Here is a 27,234-nt window from a genome sequence, read left to right as displayed (position 1 = left end):
CCTAAACACTGTTTGCCTGGGAAAACGTGAAAAGCCACGAAATAATGCACATTTTGTATTTTAATCCAATGCCACCCATGGCCTAAATGATGTTTCAATTCTACAGACACCACAGAAACAGTTGTTTCATGCACCCATGAATAGTACAGGGTCTATTGGCTGGAATATTCATTGGCAAATTAGGTCACATAGTGAATTAAATCAATCAATATTGCAAACCTATTAAAAAAAAAAGAGAAGAAAATGTACTGAACTGTGCAACATTTTTCCTTTGCAAAAGAAGATACATTTAATGCATAAAAATACTAGTCCTCTACTAAAACTGCAGACCACCCACCACAATACATTTCAGAAATCGAATAAAAGCACAAATAAGTCCAGGTGCATGCCTCAGGTCAAGCAAACAACACCCTTGTACTCCAGTTTTTCAACTTGTGATATCTAAAAAATAAAGTCCTTAAGTCCAATGGTAAATATGAAGCAGACAAGGAAATTGATCCTTCCAGCTCCAAATCCCAATGAAAAGTGACCAGGAGAGGCACAAAGCACTGGGAGGAGCCTGCTGGACAGGAACAGGAAGTTGGAGTCTCTGGGGCACTTGCTCTGGTTTGAAAACAAAAGTTTAAAACATAAGGCTTCTCGCACAAAATACAACTCCAACAGCCAGTTTGAGAAGAAAATCCACTCCAAATGCCTCTCAACTGCATTCTCAAGCAGATAAGCTGCTCAACCACTCCATTTGAGATTCAAATCGGCTCTAAGAATGCCAGAATGGTGCCGCCGCGGCCAGAAGTCGTGTGAGTGAGTGCGAAGCCTAGCGGGAGCTGTCTTGCAGTGTGAGAAGTCTCGTCCACGCTCGCAAGCAGCCTGAGAGTCTTGGCGCGCATTTAAACGCAAAAAGAAAACTCAAGTGCACGAATAGAAAAAAAACTCCACTTTGCACACGAATGGCGGAATTCAGGAATTCTGCTTTCCTCCATGGGACGCAGAGTGCCAGAATTCGAGCAGAGCAGAGTTTACAGCCCAAGGTTAGTTGCTATTCCTGCTACTTTCTGGTGCCTAAGAAAGACGGAGGCCCTCTCACTTTGCATCTGAAAAAAGAGAAATTCAAAATGCGCCTGTCTGCCCTGGGCCCAGGAGACTTATGTTGACGTTGGATTTACAGGACACTTATTTCCACCTCCCATACTGCCTGACCACAGACGCTACCTGCAGTTCACGGTAGGTGACGAGCACCTAAAGTTTTTTTGCTATCCTTTGGCCTTACCAGCACACTTGGATGCTCTCCAAGGTGATAGTGGTGGTTGCAGCTCATTTCTGGAGATCAGGGATGCCAGTCTTCCCCTACGTTGATGACGGATCGTCCCAGGCAACCTCCAGACTACGACGGACCTTCTGCACTCACTGGGTTCACTATCAACATGCAGAAGTCACACCTGACCCCTTTTCAGACATTCCCTTCCATTGGAGCTGTTCTGGACACAGTACAGTTTCTGGTGTATCCTCCCAAATAGCCAGTCCAGCATATTCAGGCTATGATACAGATGTTTCAGCTTCTGTCCTGGGTTTCTGTGATACTGACTCTGAGGCTGCTAGGCTTCATGGCCTCTGGCATACTGCTTGTGACACATGCCTGCTGTCATATGCAGGCTCTGCAGTGGAACCTGAAGTTCCAGTGGGCACAGCATCAGGGGATTCTCTCCGACATGATCCAGATCTTGGAGGGCACTGCAAAAGATCTGCAGTGGTGGTTAACAAATCTTTATTGGGCAGTGGCAGACCCCTCTCCCTTCTCCAACCAGATCTGACAGTAGTGGTAGATCTGTCACTCCTAGGATGGGGCAGCCATCTGGCAGAGGTAGAGATCAGAGACCTCTTGTCTTCGGCAGAATCGGGACTCCACATCAACCTATTGGAGCTCTGAGTGATATGACTGGCATTAAAAGCCTCTCTACCCTCCATATAGGAGAGGCTCGTGCAGGTGTCCATGGACAACACAACTGCAATGTGGTACTGCAACAAACAGGGTAGGCGGGGTCGTGGAACATTTGTCAAGAAAACTTGCACCTCTGGGAATGGCTGTAACATCAGGTCATTTCCCTTGTGGTTCAACACCTGGTGGGCTCTCTGAATGCCAAAGCGGGTGAACTGAACCAAAGATGTCTAGCAGATTACACATGGCGTCTCCATCTGGAAGTGGTGCAAGGTCTCTTTGATTAGGGAGGGGGCCTTGGTTAGATCTGTCTGGCACTACCCAGAACAAGCTTTGTCAGCAGTTTTGCGTGCTGGAGTTTCCAAGGCGACCCTCGCTCGGAGACGCTTTTGGCTCGAGTGTAGTTCAGGCATCCTGCACACATTTCCTCCTATACCACTCCTGCCCAGAGTTCTCAAAAAGGTCTGGAATGACCAGGCCCAAGTCATCCTTGTGGCTCCAGACTAGGGTTTGAGAGTTTTGTATCCAGAACTATTGGGCATGGCTATCAGTTCTCCGAAAAGGCAGCCCCTTTGGGAGGATCTTATGTTGCAACATCAAGTGAGTGTCTCCATTCGACCTTGTCAACCCTCCGATTTCATACACGGAGAGTGAGCGGCGACAGTTGACAGCTTTCGACTGTCTGCCCGAAGTCTGCAATGTTATCTTGGTAGCCTGGCCTTTCTTGACCAAGACGGAATATGCTGGCCATTAGAATAAATGTGTGGCATGGTGTGCTGAGAAACAGTGTGACCCCTTATCTGCTCCCCTTTCCCAGGTTCTTTTGTTCATCCTTACCCTAGCCCAGCAGGGCTCTGCATTGGGCACTTTGAAGGATTATTTATCTGCCATCTCAGCCTTTCTGGGGCTGTCAGATTAGCCCTCTCTCTTCAAGTGCCCTATTGCAAATAGGTTCCTTTAAGGTCTACAATACGTTTCCCACATCTCCCTTTGTTATGCCTCAAAGGGACCTTAACTTGGTTCTTACTTTCTTAATATGCACTTCCTTTGAGCTGCTTTTTTCTTGTCCTCTGAAGCTCCTCAACAACAAGAGGGCCTTTCTTGTAGCAATTACATCTGCCAGGAGGGTCAGTGAGCTACAGGCACTGTACTCTCAACTTCCCTACATTTCCTTTTGCCATGACAAACTGGTCCTTCAGACTTGAGCAACCTGTCACCCTGTTCCATGTAGGCCAGTCCTTCACTTTGCCTACCTTTTGTACTTTGCCTCATTCCTCTAAGGAAGAGGAGAGGCTCCACTGGCTGCACCCAAAAAGAGAGTTGTCTTTTTACCTTGACCACACAAAAATGTTCCGGGTGGACGATCAGCTCTTCATGGGGTATGGCACCCAAGAAACGGAAGACTGTTTATAAACACACCATCTCCCATTGGATTTCGTTCTGCATTAAAATCTGCTACACAGTGGAAAAAACACAACCTACTGAGGGTTTGTGCTCAACCGCTGCATTAGCTTAAGGAGTTCTGGTCCTAGTCATCTGCCAGGTAGCAACTTGGGCATCTCTGCACACGTTTACCAAGCACTACTGCCTGGACAGTCAGGTCCATAGGGATGGGCACCTCACCTGTTCGGTCTTGCAGGACTTTTTTGTGTGAAATCATTTCGCAGACCCACCTCTTGGGAGATATTGCTTGGGTATCTATTCTAAGGTAAGGAATCTACAGCTGGAAGTCTCTATCAGATGAACAAGTTACTTACCTTTGTTTTGTTTTTTTGTTTACATTTTTTTTATTGAGAGTTTTATTTTCCATGGTACATAATTATACATTTTCAATTATGACATGATGCCAGGTGTACACAGGCAGTCAGACAATATAAGTGCATTATGGAACATCCATCTCATCATACATCGTATATTTCAAATAAGAAACAGCAAATTGTACATGGATATTACCCCTCCAGCGATCTGGTGCGAGATTTGATAGGCTGACTAATGCCGGGTGCCTGTATATGTGGGTTTCCGCAAGGGTGCGGGTTGATATGTAGTCCCCCACTCTAACCCGGTAAGTTACTTACCTTTTTAACACCTAATCTAGTAAAGACTATCTAGCTGCAGATTCTTTAATGACCTACCCATCCTGCCCGTTTTGTGAACAGATTTGTACGGTCAAGTCTGCTCCCCTTTCAGGGTGCAGTTTTTCACACTGGTGCTCAGTGATCGTTGTGGCTCCGTGCTTCTGGAGTGGAAACTCGCAAATAGAAACGGACATCAGTGCGCTGAGGCACCACGCACGTCAATTTCATCCTGGATGACACCATGCAGAGCCGAATGTTGCCACCTACCAGAGTGCAGGGATACTGCTCACAAAAAAATTCCAGATCCAGTCTGACATTTAGGGATAATTCTAAAGTAAGGAATCTGCGGCTACATAGAGTCTCTACCAGATAAAGCGTTACCAGAGGAAAGTAACTTGTTCTTCTGGTTCTGAACATGGCAAGATAAGATGGAGGTAGTTACTCATGACCTAGAAAACAAAAGGATTTCTTGATTGCCTCTGGTGTGTGGCCCAAATTTGTGGTAGAGAAATGAGGGCACACTGGCTTGAAGTTTCAACTCTAGCTCTATTTTAAAGTGGCAGACAGTAGTTTTGGATTTCAATGTAAGTTCTGATAGTGTTTGTGGGTAGTTCTGCACTTTTGCTTATCACACTCTGACTGGTCCAGACAAGGTCTTTGTCATGAAGTGTGAGCAGGAAGATCGGGTGGAACTTGGAGTTTAATATGCTGGAGAAAAACAAAGCAAAAGCACCAAGACCAGAAAGCTTGCACCAATTAACTATCTGTTAACCTGTAGGTGCCAGCCCTTTCAGAGAACGATGGGCTAGGAAAGGGCAGGGGGCATTCCTAGCTTCTGATGAGTCCTCGCTCTTCTTTCCTTAATATTCGTCAGCCATACCAACTACAGTGGAAGCCTGGAATCAGGCAGCCCTCCAGTTCACATCTGCTTTCTGGGCTCTCCCTGTTTGCCTCCAAATTAGGTACCACTAGATTATAGTAAAGACAAAAAGGTTCCCACTGTTGCTATGGCATCACACGTGTTCCATACAAGCATCCTCTACACACTAAATGGTACACATTTGAAACATCCATGTCCCTCATGGAGGAGTGAAGAGACTAATTTCAGAAGACTGGCAGACCAGTATAAAAACACCGGACGCCCTCGCAGTACTTAGTCCAGAGCGAGAAAAGTCCACTCATTGGACTGGGAAACCAGCAGAAATGTTGATTCACAGTCCTGTGCTGTAACCCTGCTTTGTGCGCCACTGAGAAGTCAATCCTTGTAAATAATCTGACCATAGGAGCAACTTAGGGTTGTCTTCCTTCATATCCATCAACTACTTATTTGGCTTGCAATCCATCTGGACCACAAACCTCATGGCAAATAAGTAAGGCCTAAACATGTGTGAGGCAATACTGTGCAAAGCAGTCTATCAATGCAGCCCAGTTCTGCTTTCTAGACAGAAATCTTTGGCTAATAAAGAGAACCGGATGGTTCCTGCCCTTCTCGTTGAGGTGGCTGAGATTGCCTCAACTCACTTGTCGGAAGCAATAGTTTGAAGGGTTCATTTGAGTTAGTGGCTTTCTGGTGTATTGAACATTGTGGCCTTCAAGGCATAAAAAGCTCACAGTCCTCAGTCACTTTCTTTCATTTGCTCTTCGGAGGTTAGGGTTCCCAGCAGGGCAGTTATAGTTCCATAGCTGGTCAAAACATTCCTGTAGTAATCGTTGAGGCCCTAAGAAAGTCCTTGCTGTGCCTGCTTGGTGGTGTGGAAGGGTTGGGCCATGACTGCTTGTCTGCTTACCTGTGAGCGCGAACCCCCACCTTCAAGCCCATCGCTCACCTTGTTTCCTTGTTTCATGTATCGCGGGCATTGTGGTCTGCTGTTCTCTGGCATGTCAGGCTAGTATTGGCAATTCTGCAATTCTGACATATAATAGAGGCCACAAAAGCTAGAGTGCGAGGGCAGAGAGTTATACACAGATACAAAGAAAATAAGACAAGTCGGTCATTGCTTGTACTTTTCTTTTTTATTCCGTTCTTCTTCAAAGATTGCAGATAAGTGCAAGCAACGAGTTTTGCCAAGCTATAGACTTCCTCAGGGCTGCAAGCATGGAAGTCTACATTCACATACAAATATGATATACGCGAAAATAAATGTTTTTATATCACCAAAATCGAGAGCCCACCACCATTCACCAAACTTTAAAACTTGTACACAAATGTTGTTCATGATTAGTCAAAAAGAAGTCTTATAATACAGGACTAGAGACTTTCAAGACAACATGTAGGTGACCATTTTAGAAGCAACTTTGGTACAAATAGTGAAACAAAACATTTAAAAACATAAATCTAACCCATTGCACATTATTATCACAAAGAATACACAGAGTCAAGGAAAGGAGGAGAGAGAAACTTTCAATTTTTTAACAATGTATTATACAATAAAAACAGCATCCTTAACCAATGGATATGTGCACAGAAAGGAGTTGTAAGACTTGAAAACAAGAGGCACAGAACAGACACCTCAATTATGTTAGAATAAAAAACAGATACCTCAATCGCGTTAAGACAAAAATCCAGAGAGAGCAATTGAAGTATTGCGTATCAAGTACATAGAAATATAAGGTTGGGGGTGTGTGGGGCCACTAGCCAGAACATGGGGACCAATAGCTAAAGAAAGTTCTGTATTCAAAAATGTAATCCCAAAGAGAGAAGAAATATCTTGTAGCTGTGCCACAATCCATTCAAGTAGTTTTTAGAATGTTATTTGTCCTCTGTCTTTTATTTTTCTCCCATTCTGCCATAGCTCTGGTTCTGAAGGTACCATTTCAGTGCTGTTTGGTGCTTCCCTTACCTGAGCCTTCTTCTACAGTTGTCTGGACATCTTCTAGTCCTGCTGATCCTCTTCCCTCTGAATCTGTATCTGTAATGTTCTGCTTTTTTTTTGCATCTGACTTTTTCTTCCAGCTAGGGACTATGGAAGAACAAGACTAATTCTGTAAGAATTTCTCTGTAGGCTCTAGCACAGTATGACGTTTATTCATATTGACAGAGATCACTGGGAGAACTCATCGACATGTGGTTTGAGGTCTGCCCCTTAACAAGTGCGTTCTCTTTCCATAAATTATCATCGGACTACATGAGATCATCATTCAGCCAATTAGTGGCGTTTCGCTGCTATAATTGAAGAGATAAGCACTAGTACAACAGGCGTTGACCATGCACCTCATCAATGTTGGTTGGTCAAACTTCATCAATCAACATGCCAACAGTACATTTTACTATATTTGGTGCTAAGTCACAAGTTCACTTTACATTATGGACAATTCATCATGTTAACTATCTTCATATAACTCTATCTTAGCTTTTGTCCTTGATCACAAACTTGCTATTCTCAAAAAGAGCTGTTCTGTTCAATCACAAACACATCTGTGTTGGACTTGACCCTTTCTGCAGGGTCATCCCTAAACGTTTTGACTTCACCATCCTGTTTTCTGAACCCATCTTTGTTGGATTTTAGGTCTCTGTCCACTTTACCATTGCTAACCAGTGCTGAAGTGATGGTACCCTTTCCTCTAAACATGGTAGAATTTGCCTACACCCAACTGGCATATTTAATTTACTTGTAAGTCTCTAGCAAAGTGGTGCTACATGTGCCCAGGGACTGTAAATTAAAATATGCCAGTGGGCCTGCAGCACTGATTGCACCATCCACTTAAATAGCTCTTTAAACATGTCTCAGACCTGGAACTGTGGATACCACAGATGAAGAACTACTGTACTGCTCCTCTGCAAGAATAACTACCACTTTGCTGCCCTGCTACGCTGCTGCTCTGCTGCCTGCTGCCCTGTTTGCTGAGAAGGAAGATTGGACCTGCACTCTTCATCTTAGACTGAAGTGACTCCAAGGGTCAGCCAGTTGGCCTCCTGTTCTGAGCTACAGGGACATAACAAGCCCTAGAGGCTCCCCACAACTGCCCAGCTGACCTGCTGTCTGGACCTGCTACTGGACCTGCCTCAGCCATGCTGGCCTTTGCTGGAGTGAGTTCATGACCCCAAGTGGTGCCCCTCAGGTCAATGAAACTGTGTTTGGCTCAGTTGAGCTTCTATGAAGTGTTTGGGCTCTTCACAAACTGGCCTGTTGGTGCCAAAACTTTTCTGCTCACACCCATCACCAATGCAAAGTTCAGGCAAACAAACTTTGCCCTAAAGCATCGACCACCACGGTGCTCGTCAGTGCTAAGCTCCAGCCTTGACAATACGCAACAGGATCTTCTTGCTGTAGCAGTGACCATCCTCCCCACCCAGCTGGCTGTTCGTGCTTTTTCAACTGCCATATGAAGCTGCTCCTCGTGGCCCCTCCCACAGCAAACTAAACTCTTGGCCCTGGACCGAGGAGATACCTCTTTAAGTGGGACTAACCTGGTCCCTGTAGCTGACCTCCGCGCCATCGTGGTTGGCCTGAACTTGTGACTTCACCCTTACAAGAATTGTGGTTGTTGCTTGAGAAGGGTTCCACCCCCTCAAACCAGTAACCCAATTTCTTACAATCTGCTCTCTCAGTTCTGTAAATGTATGATTAGAATATGGTTTCAGCCATGTTATCAATTATTATTTTGTGTACACAGCTGTGACTTGTGTGCATTACTAAACTTCTTTTCACCTTCATCTCAACGCAGTTCCCTTTTTTCTCTGCATTCTACACATATCCCCAACCCTCTGTACTGTTCATAGTTCAACCAAAACATGTATTGTGGTTTCAATGAGACCATATGTTTGGTTTGTCTTTCATCAGTCTCTTGGATTTTGTGTGAAAAGCAGTTTTGGTACTAGCTTCCGTTTAGGCTTCACTTCACATGAAGAATCACCACGGAAGTATGCCAATCCCTTTAATGGAAATATTACTGGTAAGTACCAGCAAACAAGCTAAGGGGGTCCAAAGTCAGACTTTCTGTTTGTTATGGATATCAGAAAAGACATTACCCAGTATAACGATGCCTAGTTTCTCCAATCCTGTATGTTGGCAGATCAAGATCATGTTCCCAGTGCTTGATGACCTCATGAATAGGACACTTTACTCCGCACATATTTATAATGCGTGCCATTACTCCGTGCTTTTTACTCCACAAAAACTTTTACAATGCAGGCATTTACAACGCAATCCATTACAACACAATTTACTATTCTAACCCCACCGGGACGTTGTAATGGAGAATGTGCTGTAATGGTTTGAGGTGTAAAGCCCTGCGTTGTAAAGGTTTTTGCGGAGTAAAAAATGCGGGGTAATGACATGCGTTGTAACGCATACGGATGTTTCCCAACCTCACTCATGGTCAAGGACATATACAGAGAAGATCTGGGAAACCTAAGGAATTGCTCCATTTGACCAAAATAAGTAGATCTAGCAATTAAAGTTTATGATGGTTAATTTGTGAATAAGGTTAGATGGATTAGTTTTTTAAATTGTAATCACAATTATATAGATTTTAGATATCCTGTTATAATGTGAATGAATAAATCCAATAATTTGCTGTATTTCTCAGAGGACAAATGAACCCAGGAGGCTCGCATCTGATGGGGGATCTGCAGCCAGAACTTCAGCAAATCATTTTCATGAAGGAAAGAGGCAATCTCATCAGCAAGGTCTGCAAACTATGAATGTGATGATATATATTATTCTGTAAAATATCAAGATCACATGATAGAAGGAGTGTTGAAAATGTGTACCTTCTGTAATAATGAGAGCAGCACTGTCGTATGTACTGGTACACCAGAATGAGAAACCTTACTGCTGTTAGAATGAAAAAATAATTCTGACACATATTCTTATCGATGGCTTATTTGCATATGCTTGGTAGGGTAGACAGCAATGTTCCACTAGCACATCGGGGTTAATAGAGATAGTATTGAAATAAGGCACTCTTCAGGTCACAGTGGCAATATCATATTATGAAGCTTGCTCATCCATACACTATTTATTTTAGAATAGATAGGACAAGTATCTCATAAAGCCTTGGACTTTTATTGAATAAACAAGGAAGGTTATTAGATTATCCTTAGGGATTTAACTGCTGGTCATGGTATACCTGGCAAGACAGTCTTGACAGTGTTTTGACTTGTTGGACAGTAGTAGATCATAGGGTACCTTAGCACTGGGCAGTTACATAGATTATATATAATACTTATACAGATAATGTGAAAAAAGGAAAAATATCAAGGCTGACAACATTTTGAAAATTCATTTGCTACTGCATTCAGGTCTGTGGAAAGCAGACTTAACATTTTTAAGATAACAGCCAATTTCTTGGTGTATGAAAGACATTTATGCCATAAAGACAAGACTACAAATATGATACCTGTTAACATGAATGCCAAATAACAAAACGAAAGTCACAACGTGCTGGTCACACAGAAACTAATGTAATTTGGAGCACAACAAATGGGATACACAGAAGAATAGAAATACTCAAACAAGTATAATTCTCAGCAGAATAAATACACCTGACCGGGAACAATACAAATTGAAGACGACTCACCGGAAGAGAAAGACGGTGAGCACATTAGTTGAATGTGCAATATACTGAAATGTTAGAGCATTTTACAGTTTAACAATCTGCTCTAATATTTAGGGCAGGGGTCTCCAACCCTTTCTGTAGTGAGAGCTACTTCTGATCAGGGAAAATCATTATGAGCTACGGAAGGCCAAGCAACTTGCCCTTTTGTTACCAGACACCACCACGCCAGCTCCGTTGCTTTTTAGCCATATGTCCTAACAGCCAGATACTATGGTTTGAAGAAAATACTTTGACTAGGTGCACTATGACAGGGCTGCCATGTGTATCAATAAGATGGTGGTATTTTGGGATGTATGATCATGTGTATGTATGAATAAATATATGTATATGGGTGACTGAGAGCCTGTGTCATATGTACTTTCCTTTGTAAAATATGTGCAGGTAAATGTAAATGTAATTTGCACTTGTATAGCGCCTATCACCCAGGGGTCTCTAAGCGCTGTACGAATACCGCTGTGGAACCCTTCCTGGCCTGTTCCTGTGAGGTGTCCACTCCTCGGCACCCCCAAGGTGAAGCCAGGCATTCTAGTGTTGTTAGGGCCAGTATGGAGATTAAGCAAGCTATTTATCAGAGTTGCAGAGTGGAACCCATGATTACAGAAGGCACCGAGGCGAGAATTATCAGGTCCGAGGACATTGAGCCCAAGACCCTGTCGCTATGGGGATTGAACCCTAGTCCCGGGCCAGACCTCTGCCTAAGGGTCTGCAGCTCTAATCGGTGAGCCACACTTCTACATTTGTGCATGGACGCGCAAACAGGTAAACGTTAAATGAGTAGAAACAATGACCATTAAGTTTCTGGTTACGCTTTACTTAAAAGTACCAGTAGTTACAATTATACATTGGTTGTAGTCTCCTGTTGATCTTATCAGCTTGCTTCCACTGGCTCTGTGGAGAGTGTATTGAATAGAGTTTTAAATAAAGTTTTGTTTTAAAAAAAAAACAGACTTCCCCATTACCTCTTTGGGAAGGTTGATCATTAAGGTCGAATGGACTCTACTAATATATTATTCTGTCAGGCGTACTTTTTTTCTTTGTGATTAATCGCTCTGTAATTTACATGGCAAAATTTTCAATAACGTCTTTTTCAAAGACGCCCTTGAAAATTGTTTTTTATTATCAAATCGCTGACATTTTACATTAAATCTAAATGCAGGCCATGCGAGATGTACCTAGTATTTTCTAACAACACTGATACAAATAATGACAATGCAGCCCTTACTTCATGATAACAAAAGTCACTATAGCTTTAAGAGCTGCTCCGTGACACAGATACGCGTCGGTCACGTGACACGGACCAAACATCGTTTATTTCCGCATTTCGGCCCAACCAGTTGTTTTTCGGGCTGCAGATGTGTTCTGAATAGGTTGCAGGTGGGGAGTCGTCGCTAACCAAGTATGTGGGACGCCTCGGCGGTCGGCACTTCATTAACTGTTACTCAGCTATGTTGGCAGCGCTCTTATCGTGATAATTTTGTTGCCTCTTAGATTGGAAGCAACGTGAAGAATGACCCCCTCCGCAAGCCCATGGTGCATGCACGACAAACTCGTGTTGTGAGTGAGCCTTGATTTGAGATTTAACATTTTCCTGCAAACGTACAATTTGGAAACAGCAAACTTCTTATCTACATCGTGTGTGCCGCGAACAATTCACCCACCCACCTATAATAATAAGACAACTATTGATTACATCTTATTGAGCCAGCGTCTAGGCGAATCCTTGCTAAGCTACGAAGTGCTTCCTTAGAGCGAAAGCGATCACGCAACCCTTTTGCTGTGCCTACTGTTGAACTGTAATTTAAATGACCCACAAGACTCCATTTTGTGTTGCCATGCTCTCGGCAACCTGGTGAAGAATAGCTTCCACGTCCCTGTTGAAACTTGCTCAACCCTCTCCGCTCCTTGTGGTCGAGCCGATTCTGAGAAGCTGCCTGTGTACCTCACACCCCCAATTGTGCCAGAGACTCATCCACATCCTGCCCACCGTTGGTAACTCAGCCTGTCACGACCAACTCCTGTGCCCCGTGACCACACCATCTGATCAAGGAAGCACGAGGCCGTGCCCCGTGACCACACCAATTGGGCAAGGAAGCACGAGGCTGTGTACATTGTGCAATCCGAGACACATGTCCCCTGGCCACGATTGCGCCATATAAGACTGACAAAGAACTTTTCTGATGAGGAACTTGTCAAAATGAGGAACTTTGTATTGTGCAAATGGGCGTGGCTAGCGCTATAATTATGTGTGCGCTGCGGAGTAAAGCAGCAGTCTCCGTAGAATTGTCTGTGACCCTGTCCTTAGCTCGAGCTAATAAATAACTTACTTTTCTCCACGGTTGGTTGTCCTGGTCTCCTTGGTAATGTATGATTTAAGCAAGAAGAACCCGTAGATTCTAGGTGTCCCCTGCACCGCTGGCTTTGACTCTCTCAGTGGGGAGAGGTCTCCAAGGAGCTGGTTCTACACTACAGATTACTGTACGCACCCGTCGCACCCTCAGCCCCCTTGGGCATTCTAATGGCGAAAAACATCACAGACTCCTGAGAAGAATGAAATGGGTGCAGACTACTATCAACAAATTTGGCTTATAGAAATCCACATGGACTGGCTGACCTACTGGTATCAACAAGCTGTCCATTATAGGCGAATGGGAACATTTTGCGCAAAAACTGGGCACGCTGCTTTGAGGAAGCACCCCCCACAGCAAAACAAGCACGACAACCCACAACTTAGGACCAGTTTCACAGATGAAACTAAGTGCACAGCAACTAAAAATAATACAAAGGGCACACAGAAAAATAAGAACCAAAGCCTCTAAAAAGCTGCAAAGACACACAAGCATCTCGTCTGGAAACAAAAATGGGAAGCCACAGAGGAGAAATAGATAGAGATCTACCAAGTCTCAACAATTCTGGTAATATCTAAACAATTTAATCCATGTGTTAGAAACTGGTAGCGTGATGCAGAGCGTGTGGGCCAAACTCCAGAGGAAATGTGTAAAGCATCCATGCAGCACACACAGGCGACACACAAGGCACACTACAAAAAGAGACCACACTAGTTTAGGTAAAAAACAGCATATGTATTATGCACAACACAGCTAGCGGTAATCACAGGGGTGAACACGGCGCCAACTGGCTCCCGGTAGTCATGTACAGGGGGACTATTTACAGGGCAGGGCCAATGGGGCTGCTGCCAGAACCATTGCAAGGTGCAATTAGGATGAATGTAAAATCCATCAATAATGATAACCGGAAGCAGTCCGTATCTGTGGAGTAAAAGAAATGTACTTATCGTCATCACCTGATGCAGAACAGTAACTGGACACTAACCAACACCTACTGGTGAAATGATAAGGTCAAACATATGGCTGTAAGCAGGAGCCTCATTAGCTCAGGCGTAAACGTTCGACCATAAATCACATTAGCAGGAAACCTTAGGTAGGAACATCTGTAGTAGGCATCATTAGGGCATAAACAACACTTTACATTATACATAGCCCTTGTAGGACAGGGATGGACCCTGTAAGCATAAATCGCATCCGTATAGGTCACGGTGGCCTAACTCAGAGTAGGCATAAACACCACTTCCGCATAACCTTGGGATGTGGCATAAACATCTTCTGTGGTCTTAGTAGGCCCAGATCAGAGTAGAACGGCCCATTAGGCATAAACTGTAAGCATCAGGGCCTTACAATAGGCACAAGAACACCTCAATACATCTGGGCATCAACCTCAGGCATATAGCCGCATCTGAAAGAGACACGTTAGTGATAGATTCCTTACCTTAGAATAGAATATCCCCAGGCGTCAGACTGGATCCGGAAACTTTTGCGTAGCAATACCCCTGTGCGTCGGTAGGCGTCGTCCGCGGCTCCGCGTCCGTCGTCGGCATCGTTAGCGCCGGAATGACGTCTCCGGAGTACTTAAACGCCGCCCTCGCGCGCTGACGTCAGTTCTTCTTTTTTCCGCGCCAGCTAGCGCAGATACGGAGAAGCTCTACCCCATAGTCACTTTTTGACAAAACTTTTTTGATCTTCTGATCTGTTTTTTCTCGAGTCGCTACGACTCCTACGGTGCCGGTAGGGATGCCCGGGTTCAAACCCTGCTCCAAGTGTGGCCGAATAATGTCGGTCACCGACCCCCATCGCCAGTGTCCTCAGTGTCTAGGCCTCGACCACGACAACCGAACTGAAGTACCGAAAATTATATTACCACCCAATTAGAGCCATACTTACAGATAGCACATATACCAGTTACCAATAATCAGTCAATTGGCAGTGTAGAAGGTCCAATCGTTTATTATAACAAAAAAACTCTGCCAGAGGAGCTCCTTGCGACCTAACCCCACGAGGTCCGCCAAGAAGACTGCTGGCACATTATCAGCAAACCACATATATACTGTTGCATTTTGAAACCGTTACCTAAGATGGAAAAATACAGGCTGGTACAGGTTGGTGCAAAGGAAAGACCATATATGGAACACAAAACCCTCCTTAGTACAGTTGAGCTCATTATAGCAAGGTCGAGAGGGCGACTCCCTCCTGTTAGCTCCGAGAGAGTCTGCACAGCGCTCTCCTGGAATGTGCTTACCCAATCTACCCCCACCTATAACCTTGACAGGCTTAACGTGCAGAAGCAGCAGGTTGCTACAGTTGTACTATTTCACAGGGGAACGCAGTTCGGCTAAAGAAATGGAAGGTTTTCGTGGGTGCTGGAAGCAGACTAGGCCACGAAATGGCGCTGGTCGAGTCAAGCTGTGTTTGCATGTAACGAGAATTAACATGCGATAAAGTGTACATGAATCCCTAAACAGTTAAGTGTGCAGACTTATTAGTGTTAGAATCCCTATATCAGTGTAATAGCTACACCACGCTAATTACTAACAATAACTACATATTTTACTAGGCCCAGATCGAATTCTGGTTCCTCAAACCCTCCTTTTAGCGTGATGTAGCTAACTAATAGGAAGTACTAATCCTGGAAGACTTCCTCATCAATGGCCATCAGCTCACAAATCTCCTGTTGGAGCAACTGAGTCTTGGAGGGGACAGAAGATGGGGTGAACATGGCTGTCAATCTTGTGGCACAGTAGGAGCAACAAGCTGGGCCACACTGCATACAGAGGCTGCAAGTAAAGAGGATACCGGCTGCTCCAGCAACTATCATCAATAATTTCCAACCCCAAGTCGACAAGAGCCCCCAGAACCAACCGGAGAGCGACCAGGACCCGTTCTCAGTGTGCATTTCGGCTGCTATACGGTGTAACTTCTGGATATCCAAATGAACCGTGGGGGCAGAGTCTGGAATGTAAACACAGCAGGAGCTGCTGATCACTCGACATGCTCCTCCCCGATCAGCCAAGATAACGTCAAGAACCATCCGGTTCTGGAGCGAAACGAGTCTTGTGGCCTGAAGCTCTACAGTGACATTAGTCATTATATCAGTGGTGATATTAATGACATTTTCCACTATCCTAGACAACCGTCTTATCTCCCTACTATTGAAGATCGGCCCCCAGAAAGGGACCAATCCTTTTGTGAAGTCTGTAAACTGTTGCAAGGACGTGTCGGTCTGATCAACCTCAGTCATGTCAAGCTGTCTACGCTGTCTATTGGGAACTTGTTTCGTACTATGAAGCTGGTGTGTTTTATGGTAGTCTGATGGTGCTATGTAGACAGGGGGGTACAAGAATGATTGGTAACACTACCCCGCCCACCCACGCGGTAACCAAGTATAAGCATTTTCTCCACAAACAAAATACACATTTGGTGGTGTCAACAGTGGAGGGCTGCTGAAAATCTTCATTCTATAAGTATAATTACAGATGCTATTTCCAACCTGTACATGTCCCATACCCTATACACAAAAATCGGAGGAAGTATTTAAAATAGGGACTGACATAATGCGTTCGCTGGTGACATTTCTGGCAACGAAATGCTGGTAGTACTGGGAATGGTTAAAATTAGTAAAATCATACAGTTCGTCCTGTAACCAAATATTGTTTTCATTAGCAGTATACAAATTCATACAGGCATCTGGGTCCAGTGATCCCTCCCCTCCATTTCCGGCTGGGTCAAATCCCTGGTGTGTTTCAATATATGCTAGGATCATACTATAATCCTTCTCTGTGTATTGTTTGGGGTTTTCCACATAATGATTATACATAGCGGAAAACATTTGAAATCAGGCTTCACAGCTACCTAAGTAGGACAATGGCAGAGAAAGAAATAAGTTGTGTTTATGCATAATCGATGGCAAGAGCCCACAGACCCAACAATCGGTCATGTTGGTAGTACTGTGGGTTTGGTGGAGCATTTCTACAAATACGTTCTTGGCATAAGTCTGGCGATTTCTCTCTTTATGCGGTGCTAAGGTGAGCAGGAAGTGATCAGGCAGGGCAATGGTAGAGGGCATCATGGTTTGCATGGGATACTTATACTCTAAATATATGAAAACACCCATAAAAATGGCTAGTATATCAGTTATTACTAATACAAAGGCTATATTCACACGCATGGTCCAAGTAGAAAACATTGGCTCATAAAATGGCAAATATCGTGGTGCAATGGGACGTTCTTCTTCAAGTACAATGCGACCAAAAGGGTACATTCCTAACTAAAAGTCCAAAACTAAACTCGGGTACAGCAGTCCTTCCTGCCAGAGGGTTCTTCTCCCTGTGTCCATCAGAGTCTCACAGGCAGACTCCTATTGTTCATCTCAAGAAAACAAAGATAATCGCTTCTGATGGAATCTGATGCACAACCTGGCCCATTTTTCAGTGTAAGTCTCTCTTTCTGAACAGAGCACAATAACAAAGTTCCAGCTCTCAACGCGTTCAGTCCAGTGTCTCGCTCAGTACCTCAGATTGGAATCTAGCAAACCCTGTCTATTCAAGTCTTTCCTTATCTCCTAACAGTCTGGTCTGAGGCACCGTGAGGCTTTCTTGGGCGCAGGTTGTAGCGCACATGACCCGGAATTTCCTGATCAAAAAATAGCAAAGGAGACACTTTTCCTTCATTAGAGCCTTCGCTCGCTGGGATACCAATAACAGGACTAGGGGCACTTGAGGATTCAGCTGAGACCGGTTCGCCCGATCCCGTTGCTCCTTCTTCTTGCCTTTGTTCTGCTTTGCAGGCGTCGGAAAAAGGGACAAATGCAGTGGCTCTCAGTTTCCTGGGTCAAAATTTCACCAGATTGCAGCTGATCATAAGGAAGCGGGAATGGCAGTCTCTTCAGGTGGGAGGCATGGATCCAGTGCTTCCTCCCATCCACCTTTACCGCCGTCCGCGTCATGAGCAGGATTTGGTGTGGCTCAGACCATCTCGGAGCCAAGCTGGTATCCGCTCGTACATCTTTTTCTGATAGATACATCTGCCGTGTGGATTCCTCACCTTGTGATTCCTCACCTTGTGAATATCCCCCTGCGTCAGCAACATTCGGAAATTCTTTCCGTAGCTTCGCGCCGACGTGGACTCGGACGTCATAGAGGCACGACATCGCTCGCGACTACGCTGATGTCACCGACGCCTATATTAGGCCCACGCCGGCGTGATGACATCAGTTCCCATTTTTCCGCGTCGTCGATGCTAACGGTTTTCTGGGATCATCTGTAGCCTTTTCTGTAACTTTGTTACTTGCTATTTTTCTAGTCTCTTTGTCTTCTCTCTTTCGACATAACCTCGAAGAAGACCGGGTTTAAAGCCTGTGGAGAATGTGGCAAGATAATGTCCATTACAGATCCACATGAATGCTGTTTGTGGTGTCTGAGCTCCGACCACGACGTTGAGGACTGCCAATCCTGCAGGAAGATGACACCAAAGGCCCTCCGGGAAAGAGAGGCAAAACTTCTTGTTGCCAAGTTTAAAGAAGGAAAAGAGAAGAAGAAATCAAGGTCGCGGACTCGACGCTCGAAATCAAGGTCTCGATCGAGGTCGCGATCGGATTTGTCCTTGGCCCATGCTTCAAGATCTTCAAAAAAGAAGCATAAAAAGAGAACCCATGAATCCCGACATCGATCGAGAAAGGAGTCGGGTTCCAAGCCGAAGTCGCAGGTGAAGCTGGTCGAGAAGGTGGTAGTATCTTCCGCTTCGGAAGAACAGGATGCCGAAGTTGAGGCGTCGCATGCGAATTCGCTGAGTTCGCCGAAGCAGAAAGCGGTTCCATCTCCGGACCCATCCCATCCTTCAGGTCGGGAGGATAAAGGTGAGGAGGAGGAGGTTGGAGAGGGAGGGGCTCAGTTGCCCGAAGATCGTACGACTCCGGTGCACCAGCCCGAAGAGGAGATCAACGTCGTTTCGACTCCACGCCCTCAAGAGCAGCCTGGGGGTTCGTACCCGGCCTTCCCGGCTCCAGGTCAAGATCCTACGCATTTCCTGAATGCAATGTTCGGAATTTATTCAAGGGCTATGTATCCCTCTGGGGCTCCTGCTGGTCCCATGGGTCCGATGGCATATTGTCTGGGTGTTCCTCAATCCTATGCACCTGCGCCCTTTATGCCCTTTATGCCGGCTCCGACGTCGCATTGGCATTATCCGACTCCGGCGAGGCCTTCGACTCCGAAGCCATCGACGCCGAGATCGATGACTCCGATTCCTTCGACGCCAGTTCCATCAACTTTGATGCTGAACCCTGAGTGACGTCGTGGATCTCTTCCTCGTCCGATGTCGAGTTCGACGCCGGCTCCGGCGGAGTCGATTGCGGATCCGACGGCTTCGAATGTGAAGCAAAGATCAAGGCGTGAAGCCCAGAAGTTGATGGAGGAAGAAAGATATCGAGAGGAGAATCTGGAGGAGGGCGAACTACAGGTGTCTGAGGACCCTTTTGAGGACCTGACTGTAGCTAGTGGCCTCGAACTGTCCCCTGAATGGGACTTGGTTTCGATTTCTGATGAACCCTCAAAGGATGTGACACCTTATCATGTGGTGATAAAGAAGGCTGCAAGTTTGTTGAACATTGCGCTACCGACTGCAGAATTTAAATCTAATCTGCTCACAGAGGTCCTTCACTCTCCTTCATCAGTGACTGAACCGCTGCTACCTTTTAATGATGCCTTAAAGGATCCAATTTTAGAGATTTGGAAAAATCCTGTATCAGCTCCTGCTGTATCTAGGGCGGTAGCTAGGAGGTATAGGGCAGCTCCTGAAGACCCGGAATGTTTAACCTCTCATCCTCTGCCGGAGAGTTTGGTGGTGCAGGCTGCCTGTTCCAAAAGATCTACGGGTGCATTTCCACAGGTCCCAGCAGAAAAGGAGTTGAGAAAGCAGGATCAGGCTGCTAAAAAGGTTTTCTCCTCTGCCAGTATGGCTTTGAAGTCCACAAACGCAACCTGCTTGATGGGGCGTTATATCCACGCTCTTATGGACACTGTGAAACAGTTGGTGCCCAAGATACCTGAGGAGGATAGAAAAGACTTCCAAGAGGTAATCTCTGATACTCAAGCTGCAGTAAGGCAGGTTATTCAAAGTGGATTGGACACGGCAGACTCTGTGGCAAGGGTCATGGGTTCTTCCGTAGCGACAAGAAGAGCTGCGTGGCTGAAGTCAAGTGAGTTTTGAACAGATGTCCAGGTGGCGTTGATGGATCTTCCATTTGACGGGTCTGGATTGTTTGGAAAAAAAGCAGACGCTGCTTTGGAACGCTTTAAAGACAGCAGGGCGACAGCAAAGTCGTTGGGCCTTCAGACCAGGGGCACTTTTGGAAAACGTTCAAGAGGATTTAGCAGATCTTCTTTTTGAACCTATAAGTCAACCCAGCAGCAGCCACAGCAGCAGCAAAACACATTATACAGATCTTATAGAGGCAAGCAAAGGGCCCGAGCTCGGGGTCGTCACGCTTCCTCCTCTCCCTCCTCTTCCCCATCCCAGCCCCCAGCCACTGCAGCAAAGCAGCCCTAGATCCGCCATTCCGGATCATGTGGGTCCATTTCCTACGAGATTGGCAATTGATTACATCGGATCTTTGGGCTCTCAATCTCGTGGGGAATGGGTATGCTCTTCCCTTTCGGGAATTTCCCCCGAACTATCCTCCTTGCCAAGGTTATTGTTCGGAGGACCACCTGCTTCTCCTGCAGGAAGAAGTCCTGGCACTGTTTCGAAAAGGTGCGATAGAGGTGGTTCAAGAGCAGGAAAGGGGTCAGGGGTGCTACTCCCGGTATTTCCTGATCCCCAAAAAGGATGGCAGGCTTCGGCCAATTCTGGATCTCAGGATCTTGAACCTTTACCTGAAACAGGAAAAGTTCAAGATGCTCACTCTTGCACAGGTTCTTCAAGCGCTGCTAGAAGAAGACTGGATGGTGTCGATCGACTTGCAGGATGCGTATTTTCATATTCCCATCTTGAAGTCACACAGAAAGTATCTCCGTTTTATAGTTGGGTCGCAACACTACCAGTTTGCGGTCCTTACGTTTGACCTTACTACTGCACCTCGAGTCTTCACCAACGTGATGGCAGTGGTGGCAGCACATCTCAGGAGGTCGGGGATACCTGTATTCCCGTATCTGGACGACTGGCTGATCAAAGCGGAGTCGCCGGAGAAGGTGCTCCGTTGTCTGCAAGAGACAACTCAGTTGTTGCACAAGTTGGGTTTTTCGATAAATGTACCCAAGTCTCACCTGGTGCCCTCCCAGCGCAACCTGTTCATAGGTGCAGTCCTGGACACTACTGTTTGTCGTGCATTCCCTCCACCTCAAAGGATTCGCGACATTCAGGAAATGATTCCTTTGTTCTACAATGAAGCGGTCGTTCCAGTCCTGAAGGTTCTTTGCCTGCTCGGTCTGCTGGCTTCTTGCATTTTGTTGGTCAACCATGCACGCTGGCACATGAGGGCACTCCAGTGGTGCCTCCGCAGGCAGTGGTATCAGCACAACGGAGATCTCAGGGAGTCAGTGAGGATCTCCAGAGAAACTGCAGCGGATCTGTCTTGGTGGAGCGTGGAAGGCAATCTGTCGCAAGGAAAGCCTTTTCAACTTCCTCCATCGGTGGCCACGGTAATAACGGATGCATCCACTCTCGGGTGGGGTGCTCATCTGGGGGATCTGGAGGTCAAGGGACTTTGGTCTCCAGAGGAAAGGTTGCTTCACATCAACCTTCTGGAATTGCGGGCGATACGTTTGGCACTCAAGGTCTTGCTCCCTTCCCTTCGCGGTGTGTCAGTGCAAGTCCTGACGGAGAACACGACCGCGATGTGGTACATCAACAAGCAGGGAGGAGTGGGGTCGCAGTGTCTCTGCAGAGAGGCTCTGCGTCTCTGGTCCTGGGTTCAGGACCATCAGATTTGTCTGATGGCAAATCATCTGGCCGGAGTTCAGAACGTTCGTGCAGACAGTCTCAGTCGGCAGTTCTCTGCTGACCACGAGTGGAGGCTTCATCCGGAGGTAGTTCGTCACGTCTTTCTCTGGTGGACCTTTTTGCCACTCAAGAGAATGCTCACTGCCCGTTATTCTGCAGTCTCCAGTATCCGATGCAAGGAGCCTTGGGGGACGCGTTTAAGTTGAGTTGGAGCTCGCAACTCCTTTATGCGTTTCCTCCCATACCTTTGATTCCTCGGGTTCTGAGGAAAATTCGCCAAGACCGGGCCCAAGTCATATTGGTCGCCCCGGATTGGCCAAGAAGGGTGTGGTACTCAGACCTTCTCCACCTCTCCTCTCACCCACCACTCCGTCTCCCACACAGGGCAGATCTCCTCTCCCAGATGGAGGGGTAGTTTCTACACCCCACCTCCAGACCTTACACCTTCATGCCTGGAGATTGAACGGGGCAACCTGAGTTCTTTTTCTCTCCCTCCTGACGTGGTGGATGTCATCTTGTCAGCCAGGCGTGACTCTACTAAGTCCATCTATTCTTATAGGTGGTCAAAATTTGTCGTTTGGTGTGGGGAGAAATCTATAGACCCTTTCAGAGCCCATTTGTCTGATGTTCTCTAGTTTGCCCTTTCTCTGGCGCAACAGGGGCTTGCTATTGCCACAGTGAAGGGCTATCTTTCAGTGCTGTCGGCTTTTCTCTGCTTGCCTGACCAGCCATCTCTTTTTAAATCTCCTGTGGTTTTAAGGTTTTTGAAGGGCCTCATGAATAAGTTCCCTCCTACTCCTTTTATTGTGCCTCAGTGGGACTTAAATCTTGTTTTGACTTTTCTGATGGGTGCTCATTTTGAGCCTCGTCACAAATGTCCTATGAGGCTTTTGACTCTTAAGACAGTTTTCCTCGTTGCAATACCCTCGGCAAGGAGGGTAAGTGAGCTTCAAGCTCTTAGTTCCAAGCCCCCTTTCTTGTCCATTCATGCTGATCGAATGGTTCTTAGAACCAGGGCTGCTTTTCTGCCTAAGGTGGTGACTCCTTTCCACCTTGGTCACCCTGTTACCCTCCCTACCTTTTATCCTCCCCCACACCCTTCCAAGGAGGAGGAGAGATTACACCGTCTGGACCCCAAGAGGGCGGTGTCTTTTTACCTGGACAGGACTAAAGACTGTCGTTTGGATGACCAGCTCTTCATTGGCTTTGCTGGCTGCAAGAGAGGAAGAGCGGTCCATAAAAGAACTTTATCAAGATGGATCATCCTCTGTATTAAGATCTGCTACTCTTTGGCCGGTAAGGAACCACCAGAGGGTATAAGGGCTCATTCTACAAGAGCTAAGTCGTCAACCTCTGCATTGGCTAGAGGTGTTCCTGTAGAGGATATTTGTAGGGCGGCAACTTGGTCTTCCCTCCACACTTTCGCGAAGCATTACTGCTTGGATTCCGAGGTGAGGAGGGACGGTCACTTTGCACGCTCTGTTCTCCAGGATTTCTTGGTCTAGAAGAGTGGACACCCTCCTCCGGGAGTGGGGACTGCTGTGGGACTCTATTCACAAGGTGAGGAATCCACACGGCAGATGTATCTATCAGAAGAACAAGTTACTTACCTTCGGTAACGCTTTTTCTGCTAGATACAATATCTGCCTGTGGATTCCTCACTGACCCACCCGCCACCCCGTTGTCCACTCTTCTATGCCTGTGTTTCTATTATGTATTTATTTTATTGTCAAATGTTTTATTGCATTTGCTTCACTCTGTGTGTGTTACCTTGATATTTGTACTGCGTATACTGTGTATATGTCAACTGTCATTGGTCCGTCCGTGTGCCTGGAAGGCACGGAAAAAAGGGCGGAACTGATGTCATCACGCCGGCGTGGGCCTAATATAGGCGTCGGTGGCGTCAGCGGAGTCGCGAGCGATGTCGTGCCTCTATGACGTCCGAGTCCACGTCGGCGCGAAGCTACGAAAAGAATTTCCGAATGTTGCTGACGCAGGGGGATATTCACAAGGTGAGGAATCACAAGGTGAGGAATCCACAGGCAGATATTGTATCTACCACAAAAAGCGTTACAGAAGGTAAGTAACTTGTTCATCAGGACCCACTGGCCAGGTTCCAATCGATGTCCGGGGCCCTCTGGCGGAGACTGCAGTACAGATGCTACCTGCTGGTGAATAGAACGGAGGTCTTTAGTCAAGGTGTACAGGTAATCGATTAACATAGGATGTTCAACATCAGAAAAAGACCGCAGCATGGGTACCCCCCATATGTTGGTCGCCCGAAGATAATCTCATAAGGAGAGAGACCAGAACGGGAATGAGGGGTAACTCTTAATGACATGAGAGCTAAGGGTAGGGTGTCAGGCCAATTTAAACCAGTACTCTCTTGGATTTTAGCCATCTTAAGCTTCAAGATCCCATTATACTTCTCCACCAACCCTGCTGACAGGGGGTTCCGTGCTGCATGGAATTTCTGTCGTATTTGTAAACCATTGCAGATGTGTTAAACGAGGGCCCCATGGAGTGCCCCCCATTTTCCGACCAGATCAAACGGGGCAAACCAAAGCGTGGTATAAACTCTTTGATAAGAGCCTTCGCTGTAGCCAAAGCAGTGTTCTCTTTAGTGGGTTAGGCCTCAACCCATTTACTGAAAGCACATACCACTACTAAAACATATTTTAAGTTGTTGACGCGCTCCATGTGGATATAATCCATCTGGAGTACTTCAAACGGCAAGGTTGGGGGTGCAAAATTTCCACTCAAAACACTTTCTGCCTTCCCTTGGTTGTGCCGCAAACAAACCATACAATATTGGACCAAACGGACAGCCGTCCTTTGTATGTTAGGATTATTCCATACTGGGTCTAATATGGCACAAATTCCTTTAGCTCCTACATGGGCTTGGCCATGAGCCATAGTTACAACGGCTTGCACCAGGGCATTGGTCAACAGCCATATTTGCTTGTCTGTTAAATCAACCCAACAGTTATTCTAATTCAATCTCCCCATTTCCTCTTCCCACCGTTCCAACTCAGCTGGGGAAACCTCCTTCAGTAGTTCTTTCACGCTTTCTATGGTATTATCGAACAAATCAGACTCCTCCACCCATCTTGCAGAGGACGTTACAAACATAGTAGACATCGTGGACTGAGCTGTCTTCTTAGCAATCTGGTCTGCAAAAGCGTTCCGATCGCCCACTTCGTCCACAGCTGCCTTATGGGCACTACATTTTATTATGGCTAGCTTTTTAGGCAAGGTTAGGGCATCTAGCAATCGTAGCACCAGTGGGCCATTCTGTATTTTCTGATCATGAGAGGTGAGGAAACCCCGCTCCCTCCACAGCCGCCCAAAGCTATGGGCTACACCAAAGGCGTATTGGCTGTCTGTGTAAATGTTGACCTCTAGTCCTTCGCTCAATTCACAGGCTCGTAATATTGCCACTAGTTCAGCAGCTTGAGCTGATCGAGAGGGAACTCGAGAAGTCTCAACTACCGTCTTCAGCATAGTGATTGCATATGCAGCTGTTGTCGTGCCATCTGCTAACTTGAAACAAGACCCATCCACATATAACTCCCCCTGAGGGTCAGATAGAGGAATGTATGTGAGGTCAATCCTACCCTTCGTTTCTTCCTCAGTACGAAATATGCAATCGTGTAAATCATTTGTAGTTTCATTCGAAGGGAGTGGTAGCAATGTGGCAGGATTTAATGTGGCACATCGCGTAATTGTAATGTGCGGAGCAAATAGTGTCAATTCGTAACCAGTGAGGCGTGCACTCGTACGATGCTGTGTCTTAGTCCTATTTAGCAATACATCAACAGCATGCGGCACCATCACCGTTAGACTACAATTTAGAACGAGTCCTTCCACTGTCGGATAGCTATCGCGACAGCTGCTGTGGCCCTCAGACAGCTAGGAGGTGCTCTGGCCACATTATCCAATGTGACCGACAAATAAGCACAAGGTCTCTGTTTACCACCAAATTCTTGTGTTAACACTGAAAGCGCGCAACCGTTGACCTCGTGCACATATAGTACGAAAGGATTACGGTAATCAGGAGTACCCAAGACGGGTGCAGAACAAAGAGCAGATTCTAAAGAGTCAAAAGCCTGCTGACATTCATTCGTCCAAGGGAGAGGTTCATTCACATCTTTAGTGGTTAAATGCAACAAAGGTTTAGCAAGAAGGGAAAAATTAGGTATCCATTGGCGACAGTAAGAGGTGATGCCAAGAAAAGCACGGACTTCACGCTGGGTGCAAGGGACAGACATATTAGAGATAGTAGTAATACGTTCAGGAGTCAAACGCCTACCCTCCTTCGACAGTAGATGACCTAAGTAGGTCACCTCCTGTCGATGGTATTGAAACTTGGACAAGGACACCTTATTACCTTTCACTGCCAAATGGTGTAACAATTTAACCGTGGCATCCTTACAGCCTTCCTCAGTGTCGGATGCTATCAACAAGTCGTCCACGTACTGCAAGAGCACGTTACCTTCCGGCAGGACTAGATCATCTAGCAGAGCCTTAAGGGCCTGACTATAGATGCTCGGACTTTCAGTATAGCCTTGAGGAGCACGACAAAATCTAAAGCTTCGGCCAGATAACGAGAATTCGAAGATCTGCCTATCAGGGTGGATAGGGATGCTGAAAAGGGCATTCTTCAGATCGATGACTGAGAAGTATTGTGCGGTTGGTGGGATCATAGTAAGTATAGTGGTGATGTCAGTCACCACAAGATACTGTGGTACGACAATCTTATCGACTTCCCGCAAATCGATCACAAAGCAATATGTATCGCCATTCCCCTGGGGTCCTGACTCGGGTGATTTCTTCAAAATCGGAAGAATCGGGCTGTTACAAACATTTGCAGCTGTTTCCTCAACCACCCCTTTATCAATTAAGTCCTGAATGATCGAGAGCAAAGCTCGTTCACCGGACGGTGAAATCTTATACTGGGGTATACCGGGTAATTTCACACCTTTTTTCAACGTAATATGGACAGGTGGGATGTCTAACTTACCGACATCCGCATCCCCTGTGGCCCATAATGTGGCAGGGATGGAATCAAATTCAGGCGGGAGGTGTTCATTTTTAGCAAAACATTGCTTCATTCTGTCAGCATAGGGTTGTATCGTTAAATAAACACCGTCTGTGGAACAATATATCTTTGCATTTAACTTTTTCAACATATCCAGAACCAATAAATTCTCACCACAATGCGAAGTTAACAGGAAAGGTGTATCAATAGTAGTAGGCCCGATCGTGAAGGGGAGAGGTTTAGAGATGGGGCTTACCACTGGGACTCCTGAAAATCCCACAGATACGTTATTTTGCCCGGACAGAGATGCCCCTGGAAATAATGATCGAGCAACTGAAC

The 27,234-nt window shown here is 46.1% G+C and overlaps 1 protein-coding gene across 8 annotated transcripts in view; it reads left to right on the top strand.

Annotated features, from left to right (window-relative positions):
- LOC144768773 (uncharacterized) overlaps positions 1-27,234 on the top strand; it is a 9,320,023-nt gene that overhangs the window by 4,974,764 nt on the left and 4,318,025 nt on the right. For all 8 annotated transcript variants that reach the window (XM_078652700.1, XM_078652694.1, XM_078652695.1 and 5 more), the window contains one exon: positions 9,538-9,637. In XM_078652700.1, the coding sequence (XP_078508826.1) occupies positions 9,538-9,637 (100 nt within the window). The remainder of the gene's footprint in view (positions 1-9,537; positions 9,638-27,234) is intronic.

Source organism: Lissotriton helveticus, chromosome 7 (genome assembly GCF_964261635.1).
Source record: "Lissotriton helveticus chromosome 7, aLisHel1.1, whole genome shotgun sequence".
Taxonomy (NCBI): domain Eukaryota; kingdom Metazoa; phylum Chordata; class Amphibia; order Caudata; family Salamandridae; genus Lissotriton; species Lissotriton helveticus.
This window is presented reverse-complemented; position numbering and strand designations above follow the sequence as displayed.